Source organism: Antennarius striatus, chromosome 7, assembly GCF_040054535.1.
Source record: "Antennarius striatus isolate MH-2024 chromosome 7, ASM4005453v1, whole genome shotgun sequence".
Taxonomy (NCBI): Eukaryota; Metazoa; Chordata; class Actinopteri; order Lophiiformes; family Antennariidae; genus Antennarius; species Antennarius striatus.
This window is the reverse complement of record NC_090782.1, coordinates 12,677,961-12,688,350: the sequence shown is the minus strand read 5'-3', so window position 1 is coordinate 12,688,350 and position 10,390 is coordinate 12,677,961. Positions and strand designations below refer to the sequence as shown.

The window sequence follows — 10,390 nt, the reverse complement described above, 5'->3', positions numbered from 1 at the left end:
AAGAGTCACTCACATCTCCATGCACTCCACTTATTTTTTTTGATTGGGATATTTTTATCGTGCCTTCTGCAGGTACTGTCGTTCCTGACAGAACTGAACTAAGCCACTTCCAAACAAAAGTTTTAAATCCAACTGGAACTAAAGTGCAGATTAATATTACACCTGTTTACACGTCTTTACATCAGTTTCATGTTTGTTTTTTAATACATAATTTAAGATTTTATCACCAACCTGCAAAGCAGTTTATGACATGGGCCCTGTATATATTTCATACTATTCAACCCCAAGTGATTTACTTTTTAGGCAGTTGGTTATCTTCTGTCTGTACCTATGTCCAGACTTAAATCTAAAGGGACTGTTAAGATATTTACTCAGTCATGTTATCATTTCATATACGTACGCTACAACTATATTTTAAATGGTTATTCACTGGTAAACTAGAACAATGGAATCAGATCACTTAAACGTATGGTTCTGCATATTTTCATATACAACACTGGATATCTTGTTCCTCATGCGCTCAAGATCTAGGTGATAAATGTCTAGAAAAGTCTAGAATAAGTGCTTCAACCCTGACAGAACAGGAGGACACAGCTCTGGAATGACATGTATGAGGAGATGAGGCTATCGCTGTTGCCTGTGTCAGCACAAGAAAGCAAACATTGTCAGAAGAGGAGGCACAAATGAAACACTGAAAAAAGTAGGTGGTGCTTCAGAAGTAGATCATTAAGGAAAAGAATGGGGAGAGTACTTTTCAACTCGCAGTGAAGACAGGCATGGAGCTTGGATCAGTCGTCTGTGCAGTGAGGAGCCATAGGGTCCTGGTTGGTGACAATGTCCGTCCTGCTGTGATAGTAATAAAAGATGGAAAAATCCATGAGATCCTCCCATTTGGGGACGTTACTGAGGTGTTATCCTGTGAGGTAAGCCCACTTTCTGAGGTCTCTGTATCAGGTGACTTTCCTGGTGGGCTCAGGGTGATGTTCTTCTGCCTTATGGTGGCAGATGTTGGATGCGGGAAACAACGTGGTGATGCCAGGCATTGTGGACTGCCACGTTCACGTGAATGAACCAGGCCGGACCTCCTGGGAGGGTTTCTGGACCGCCACCAAGGCTGCTGCAGCTGGAGGGGTGACCACAATTGTGGACATGCCACTGTATGTAGGAAAAAAAACTGCCCACTATCACTGGAAAAAGGTTGTAGAGTAAACAAACTGTAATATAAGATCGTCCAAGTTTGTTCAAAGTAAAGACTAAATGGACAAATTCAGTTTTTAGGTCTGGTTTAAAACTGAGGGTCTGTGGTTAGTTTCATGCAACTCAAAAAGACGTGAGAAAAATTTAATATCTGACACTGACGTTCTTAAGATTACTTCATATTTTGGTTTTGATTCTGTGATTTTCATGTCTGCGTCTGCAGTGGTTTTATTCATGTATTTTTGTAGTCAACTGCTTGGGTACAGCCAGGGATAATACTTTTAAGTTTGCCTAGTTTCATGTTCAGTGAAAACTTGATGGGCTGGGCAAACAATTCATCAAAATAGTTAATTTATCATCAAGTTTATCAAGTTTTATTTATATAGCGCTTAATCATGGCAGCAGACATTTCAAAGCAGACAGAGAAACCCAACTGAACCCTCCAGAGCAAGCAAAAGCAACAGTGGCAGGGAAAAACTCCCTCGATGAGGAAGAAACTCCGGACAGGACCCAGACTCTTTTGGGCGGCCATCCGCCTCGACCGGTTGGGTGGAAAAGAAATCAAAGGAAGATAAAGAAATCAGAGTCAATTAAATAAAAAAATTTAAAAAAAACGTACAATTAATATTTTTTTCTTGAGTGTTTTCTTTTGAGACACCATTCAGCATCATAAATCATGACACAAATGGCAAATTTATTTAATGCCAATATTGAAAAAAGTATGGACACTTTTATCACAAATACATTAATAAAGCTAATTGAATGAGCTCGTTCAGCAAGCTTGTGATGGTCTCTGTTCAAAAAGTTGACTCATTAGCAAGGATTTATCACACAAGTAGTAAAATAAGTTCAATAAGGTAAAACTTTGCAAAACAGGATACAAAAACAACAGATCCGTACAGAAACAAAATAAAAGCATCAAATCAATGTCAAAGGAAACTGAAGTAACACATTTGTGGTCTCTGTCCTTGAGCCTAAATTTATGCTGTAGTTAACGCTTGAGGCAGTAAAACTTTCTCAAATATCATCCGAAGCTCGGGATACTTTTTGCAATTACGTTAAAGAAAAATAACAATTTTGTGACATTTGAATTGCCATGAATTATTTTGGGTCTTTTGTTCAACAGTAACAGCATCCCTCCGACCACCACGCTCAGTAATTTTCAGGAGAAGCTTAAGGAGGCAACAGGGAAGTGTTTTGTGGATACAGCCTTCTGGGGGGGAGTAATTCCTGGCAATCAGGTGACAGCTTGGACAAAATTATCACATTCTCAGCCTGACGGTCCACAGCATAGACCAACAACTAGTGTCTCCTTCTAGTTAGAACTTCGGCCCATGATCCAGGCTGGAGTGGCAGGCTTTAAGTGCTTCCTCATCCACAGTGGGGTGGATGAGTTCCCCCATGTGACTGACTGTGATCTCCACACAGCCATGAGGGAGCTGAAGGGCACAGGAAGTGTCCTGCTGGTAACTCACCAAATGCATCTTCCAGAACAGCTGTGATTATACTGAAATAAAATGCACTAATCTGCATTGTCTCTTGTAGTTTCATGCTGAGAAGGAAGTTCAGCAGACAACAGAGGAGAACAGCAGTAATAATATTTTATATTCCCTGGCACAAATGTGATGAAATAAGAGTGTATTTTAAAGTTGGTTGGAATTAACTGACATGTGATATTTTTGATGGACTGTGATGATTTTTGACAACATATTGAAAGTAGGTCAGAAGAAAGAAAAGTCACAATTATACTCCTTGTTATACTGTATTTTCTGAAAAGCATTACTTTAAAAACAAACATGTTTGTTCTGCACCCCCCCCATGTAGACCCTGCTCACTACTCCACCTTTCTGCAGTCCAGGCCTGACATCATGGAGATCGAGGCAATTCGCACTGTGACAGAACTCTGCCTCAAATTCCAGTAAGACCATCAGTGTGCTAACAGATAACCTTAATACAGCAGTAGATGCATCTGGAGAGGGTTCAGGTGTGTGTGTGTGTGTGTGTGTGTGTGTGTGTGTGTGTGTGTGTGTGTGTGTGTGGCACACATACACATCAGGATTCTGACTCTCTCTCCTCCAGGGTACGGTGTCACATAGTTCACTTGTCGTCTGCAAAGCCACTGAACCTGATCCAGGAGGCACGGAGGGCTGGAGCCCCCTTGACTGTGGAGACGACTCACCACTACCTTAGCTTGTCTGCAGAGAACATACCAGCAGGGGCCACACAATTCAAGTGCTGTCCCCCCATCAGAGGATCCACCAACCGGGTAAATAGTATAGGGTATGCAGCAACTTTTTACTGCACAGCTCTAACCTTATCGTTCTCTGATCTGATTTTATCTCCACAGGAGGAGTTATGGTCTGCACTGAAAGCTGGGCAGATTGACATGGTGGTGTCGGATCATTCCCCCTGTACGCCGGATCTGAAGAAACTGGACACTGGAGACTTCTTGGATGCATGGGGAGGAATTTCCTCCCTACAATTTGGTAACACCTGAGTGGTGGCACACGCCTCCAGTTATTATGAGGGGTTAAAGCGTAGACTGGATTCCACGGCAAATACAATCAATAGTGGTTATATCACTAGATAATGTGTTTCTAACGGGTTCAGGGCCCATTAGTACCCACAGTTCTGTCAGAACTCACTTGCAGATGATTGGACATCATCTCTCTTTTTGTAATACTCTTACATAAATAAATCCTTATATCCAGATGGCAGGGTATTTCAAAGCTGTGAATCTTTGAAGGTGAAAGAGGTATGACCAGATGCTGTTCAGCATTCAAAAGCCTATTTTATCAATGATAAATTTACGTAATTTTTAGTAGATTAGGTGTTTTAGAATTTTACATTCACCCAATTGTATTGGCTTCTGAGCCAATATTTTCAGCACTTGTTTATACATTTGCACAGATTCCCATCATAATCAAGTCATGGAGAATGCATAGGATTGGTACGATCAAACAGAGCCAAAAGCAGAAAGCCAGCTAAACAAGCACAGTTGATGAATGATATCATGACAGTCTAACAGGGGATGTAGTTGTTGAAACGGTTCACAAAAAGAAAACCTGGCTGTCCAACTAACATCAACAAGCTAACAGAAGAGTAAATATTGTACTTTCAGGAGATAAAGAGAACACAAAACCAAATAAAGATTGACTAACTGGATCAGCTGGGTTTAAAAAGTTTCTTATGACTATTTTAACATGTTAGCAGATATCACTACACCTGCAAATAAAATGAATCATTAAAAATAAGTGTTTTATTCTTTACTTCTTATTTTCTCTCATGTTTTACATTTAATCTTACTAAATCCCTAGATGTAGATGGATCATGATTAAGGGTTTTTGGCTCTGAATATTAATATCAACATTAACACACCATCAGTGTGTTAATATTGTGACAGTTTATTGACTGTTTGTGAAATTTAGTTTTTGGATGGATTAATTGTTCACATCTTCCTACCATATTCACCCTGTTGCTCACAATGTGCAAAGTTCACAAAGAGGTAAACAAGAGCTGAGGGCCACTTTAAAAACAGAGCAAACATTTACTTGACAGACACACAGAGAATGGTCAAAGTCTGTCCAGGATAACGTCGACAGATCCCCAGTGGATCACCTTCATCTCCTCAGGCAATGACGGTCCTAATATGACTTTAGAATAGAATTGTTATGTTCAAAGAAATTGAATGCTTAATCATCTTAATCTTCTCTATGTTACATCTGTAGGTTTGCCTCTGTTCTGGAGTGAAGCCAGGAAAAGGGGTTTTCAGTTGTGTGATGTGGTGAGACTCCTGAGCCAGAACACAGCTCAGCTGTGTAGTCTTGACAAACAGAAGGGCAGCCTGACCCCTGGCCATGATGCTGATTTGGTCATATGGGATCCAGAGAGAGAACATAAAGTTAGTATGAGGAAGGCACCAGTCGTCAATTGACATTTGACTGCACAATTAGGGCTTCTTACACTGTAGCCCATATACTTGCATAATTTAAATCTGTTTTCTGTCATGCATACAGATTAAAGAAGCAAGCATACATCATAAAAACAAGGTAAATACTTTAAATGGATCATTTGGATGATGCTTGGACCACATCCTACATAACGGATGTTTTATTGTATTTTGATCATGCGTTTCCTCAGCTTACTCCTTACCTGGGTGTAACCCTGCAAGGAGTGGTATGTGCCACCATCGTCAGAGGACGGCTGGTGCACAGAGAGGGTTCCTTCTCCCCTGAGCCTCTGGGGAAGCATCTCCTCATCCCTCCGAGGACAAATCAAGCCCATCTGTGATGAATAACAACAATAACTTTCTGCAGTATTAACATGTCTGAAAATTGATATGTGAACTGGAAACACTTGTTGGTTATGGGTAGAGCACTTTAAAAACCACATGATACATAGGCATCATGTTCATGCCAAGGCTAAACAACCGTATGGCTTTATTATCCCAGGACCTGCTCCTCTTCATGGAGGGTAAGCATGATAAAATGCTGAAAAATACCTTCTCTAGAGCTGTTCAAAAGAAAATTAAAAACCAACCTTAATCTGCTCCCCTATACTGATTTTACCAAAATATATTGGGTTTCCGCATTGTAAAACATATCACTGCAAATCGTCATTAATTGTCAATTGGTAATCAATTTGTGTATCTTAACATTATCTTATATTTTAGAATTAAAGTATTTTGTTAGAAATAAAGTTTAGAACTGTCCATCAGTAAAATAATGTATGTTTACAGTATATTAACTGTATTTCAATCTACAGTATGCATCTTGTATTTAATGGTAATTTCAAAAATGTTTCTGTACTAATAGTATTAAAATGCTGAATGTTGCTCTCCCATTCTTCTTCCTTTGTTGTCTGTGTGAATACTCAAAGTAGTTTACAACACAAGCCAGCATTGATCCGTCCAAAACATAACATTCACAGCAGAGGTCACGACCAAAGAAAATATGGGAGTAGAAAGCTGACAGTATATAGTACGTGTAAAGATGCTGAATGGGGAAATACTAATAAAATGCTTGCAGGGGTTTTTTTTTAGATAATTATTGGAAATATAAACATATCAAGAGGAAGATTATCCAGTTTTTGAAGATCTGTTATCCACAGCCTTTAATACATTTTTTTGACCTTAAAAATAAAGTCGTGAGTCATCAAAGTTTTATTATTTGGAAAGACTTGACTCACTATCTGAATCATCACATAGCCACAGAACCTGACCTCTGAAAGCACCTCGTGAGGCCTCGACAGCAGAAAGAAAGTACGGTCTTCAGTTTATCAGTCAGGCCCATATCTTCTTCTCCTTTCAGCTTTTCCCTCTGTTCCATCCTGCCTGTACACACTTCACCTCTTTTCCACACTCTCCATTGCTCTGGACTGTTGACCCTAAGTACTTAAAATCCTCCACCTTCTTGATCTCTTCTCCCTGTAACCTCACTCTTCCACTTGGGTCCCTCTCATTCACACACATATACCCTGTCTTACTGCAGCTAACCTTCATTCTTCTCCTTTCCAGGACAAACCTCCACCTCTCTAGCTTCTCCTCCACCTGTTCCCTGCTCTCACTACAGATCACAATGTCATCTGCAAACATCCTAGTCCATGGAGATTCCTGTCTAACCTCGTCTGTCAGCCTGTCCATCACCATAGCGAAGAAGGGGCTCAGAGCTGATCCCTGATGCAGTCCCACCTCCACCTTGAACTCCTCTGTCACACCTACAGCACACCTCACCACTGTCTTACAGTCCTCATACATGTCCTGCACCGCTCTAACATACTTCTGTGCCAGTCCAGACTTCCTCATACAATACCACAGTTCCTCTCTGGGCACCCTGTCATAAGCTGTCTCCACATCTACAAAAACACAGTTAGCTCCCTCTGCCCTTCTCTGTACTTCTCTATCAACGTCCTCAAAGCAAATCCATCAGCTTTATTCCTCTGTAGTACTCTTGTTTTGGCATGAAAACGTACTGCTGCTCACAAATGTTCACTTCTGCCCTTAGTCTAGCTTCCACTACTCTCTCCCATAACGTCATTGTATGGCTCATCAGCTTTATTCCTCTGTAGTTCCCACAACTCTGCACATCTCCCTTGTTCTTAAAAATGGGCACCAGCACACTTCTCCATTCCTCAGGCATCTTCTCACTATCGAAGATCCTGTTGAACAACCCAGTCAGAAACTCTACTGCCACCTCTCCTAGACACTTCCATACCTCTACAGGTATATCATCAGGACCGACTGCCTTTCCACTCTTCATCCTCTTCAATGCCCCCCTCACTTCATCCTGACTAATCTTTGCTACTTCCTGGTCCACAACAGTCACCTCTTCTAGTCTTTGCTCTCTCTCATTTTCCACGTTCATCAACTCTTCAAAGTACTCTTTCCATCTTCCCATCACACAACTGGCACCTGTGAATACACTTCCTGTTAGGGCTGCCTGGAGACTGTTGTGGACCCAAATTGCAGGAGACAGGCAGATAAAAGTACAGAGGGTTTATTTACAAAAGAAATGTGCAGGGACACAAAAAACAGTCGGAGGTATCCTGGTGGTGGCAAGAGGCTGGTGCTCACAGGAGGCGATGAGGCACCGAACTACAGTTAACAAGAAAAATAAGAGTTAGTTCAGCTGCTCACTGGGAACAACAAGAGGTACTCACAAGGATGCAGATTCTCTGGATAACACTACCGAACAAGAGGGAACTATCTGGCACTGTAGTGAGTCAAGACCACCAGGCAACGGTCGAACTCTCTGAGGAAAAGAGAGTCAGTGTCAAAAGTGATCCCAATGGTAAAAATGCTTATGTTGTATTTGTTTGACACTACGAGAAAAACAACCCATGAAACAGCAAAACAGCTGGGACGAAACTTAGTGTGTATAATGCAAAATAAATTTGAGACTGCGGAAAGCCAAACGGCACTGACAATGTCGACGCTGCTGGATCCAAGATTTAAAACTATTGGATTCTACAATCAAGGACAGGCCCAGGCAGCAGTGAGGCGACTGACAGCACAATGCTTCGAATGTATAAGAAACAAAACCACCATCCCCGAGGTCTCTGAATAACAGCCCTCCACATCAGCTCAATCAGCATCTGCTGAAACTCTAACATCCACAAGTAATATTATGAATAGTATTTTTTTTCTAATAAGTTAAAATGCTGATGATTGTTGTCGGGTTTGTCTTTCAGATAGGAACTTTTGGGAAACTCTGGATCGAGATGCGTTGGATGCAAGGAGGGCAAGGAATGCTACTGCAGACGCAACTGTGGAGGTGCAGCGGTACTTGACCGAACCACCACTGGCCAGGTCAGAAGACCCAGTGGATTACTGGAAGAATCACCAGAGTGTATACCCAAATTTGTTTAAACTGGCGAAAAAATTTTATGCACACCGGCTTCATCTGTTCCATGTGAACGAGTCTTCTCCAAATGTGGAGAAATTCTCACTAAGAAAAGAAACAGACTTCATCCAAATACTGTGGAAAAAATAATGTATCTCAATAAAAATCTTTGACCACCCTCATCCCAAATTATCAGCCCTTCCATAGTTGCACAAGCACACCCAACCAATCAGAGATTTTCCCTGCATTCGCTCCTCAACAACACTCCAACACCACAACACTTATAATTTGTCAATTATTATAAGTGCATAGAATATAATATTTAGTCTACGGTATATCAAAATTTAAAACGAAAGATAATTTAAGTCCAAGCAAAAAGGAGGTGATTGTGCATGTGTCTAGTTGAAAGCTTCTTGTCAAACGAACTTGCAGGGCAGGGTTTGAACTTTTCCAGGAGAGGTCACTATAACTGAAACTTCGAGTAATGAACCCATTTTCGAACCAGTTGGCTCAAGTGATTCAGTGCTTCACAAAAGCTTCATTTGCCCATCACTACACCAAACTACAGTTAACAAGAAAAATAAAAGTTAGTTCAGCTGCTCACTGGGAACAACAAGAGGTACTCACAAGGATGCAGATTCTCTGGATAACACTACTGAACAAGACGGAACTATCTGGCACTGTAGTGAGAGTCAAGACCAGCTTTATAGGGTGGTTGATGATTGTTGAGTGGAACCTGGTGTGCCTCATTGTCCACGCATCCTCCACTCACAAGCCCTGCAGGTCCTGGAAGGAGAAAAAGGGAAAACACAAAAAAACTGCCACAGAAACCCAAACCACAACACTTCCAACCCTATCCTTAATCACCGTAACCTGCTGCACGTCTTTCCCATCTCTGTCTCTCTATCTTGCCAGAGATATACAGATCAGTCTCTCCCTCCTTGCTGTCTAACCTAGCATACAAGTCATCATTAGCCCCTTGTTTGGCCTTTGCTACCTCTACTTTCACAGTACGCTGCATCTCCCTGTACTCCTGTCTACTCTCCTCAATCCTCTCAGTGTCCGACTTCTTCTTAGCTAACCTCTTTCTCTGTATACACTCTTGTACCTCCTTATTCCACCACCAAGTCTCCTTATCTACTTTCCTTCGAGATGACACACTGAGTACTTTCCTACCTGTCTCCCTGATCACATTAGCTTTAGTTGTCCAGTCATCTGGAAGCACCTCCTGACCACCCAGAGCCTGTCTTAACTCCTTCCTAAAAGTCATGCAACAATCTTCGTTTTTTAGCTTCCACCATTTTGTCGTCTGTTCTGTCTTTGTCATCTTCATCTTCCTCACCACCAGAGTCATCCTACACACCACCAACTTATGCTGTTTGGCTACACTCTCGCCTACCACTGCTTTGCAGTCACTGATCTCCTTCAGATTACACCGTCTACACAAGATGTAGTCTACCTGTGTGCTCCTACCTCCACTCTTATAGGTCACCCTATGTTTCTGCCTCTTCTGGAAGAAAGTATTCACTACAGCCATTTCCATCCTTTTTGCAAAGTCAACCACCATCTGTCCTTCTGCGTTCCTCTCCTGGATACCAAACCTGCCCATCTCCTCCTCATCACCTCTGTTTCCTGCACCAACATGTCTATTGAAGTCTGCACCAATGACAACTCTCTCACTTCTAGGTATGCTCAACATCACTTCATCAAAGTCCAGCCAGAATTTCTCCTTCTCCTCCAGCTCACATCCTACCTGTGGAGCATACCCGCTAACAACATTGAACATCACACCTTCTATTTCTAGCTTCAGACTCATCACTCTATCTGACACTTTTTTTAACCTCCAGGACATT

General features: G+C 41.6%; 1 protein-coding gene across 1 annotated transcript; it reads left to right on the top strand.

Moving 5' to 3' along the window:
• Positions 1 to 452: 452 nt before the first annotated feature.
• On the top strand, positions 453 to 6,033 carry zgc:103559 (Allantoinase, mitochondrial). Its single transcript, XM_068319617.1, has 11 exons — positions 453 to 923; positions 1,006 to 1,157; positions 2,324 to 2,438; positions 2,517 to 2,663; positions 2,743 to 2,788; positions 3,022 to 3,115; positions 3,277 to 3,463; positions 3,545 to 3,683; positions 4,926 to 5,098; positions 5,214 to 5,246; positions 5,338 to 6,033. The coding sequence occupies exons 1-11, from the start codon at positions 777 to 779 to the stop codon at positions 5,485 to 5,487; spliced, it is 1,383 nt and encodes a 460-aa protein (XP_068175718.1). The 5' UTR covers positions 453 to 776; the 3' UTR covers positions 5,488 to 6,033.
• The last annotated feature ends 4,357 nt before the right edge of the window (positions 6,034 to 10,390 follow it).

Excerpts from the sequence above, each read along its gene's own strand:
- zgc:103559 (XM_068319617.1), top strand. The coding sequence starts at position 777 with ATGGAGCTTGGATCAGTCGTCTGTGCAGTGAGGAGCCATAGGGTCCTG. Across the intron at positions 2,439-2,516 it reads GAGTAATTCCTGGCAATCAG|TTAGAACTTCGGCCCATGAT; the intron begins GTGACAGCTTGG and ends GTCTCCTTCTAG. Across the intron at positions 3,116-3,276 it reads GAACTCTGCCTCAAATTCCA|GGTACGGTGTCACATAGTTC; the intron begins GTAAGACCATCA and ends TCTCTCCTCCAG.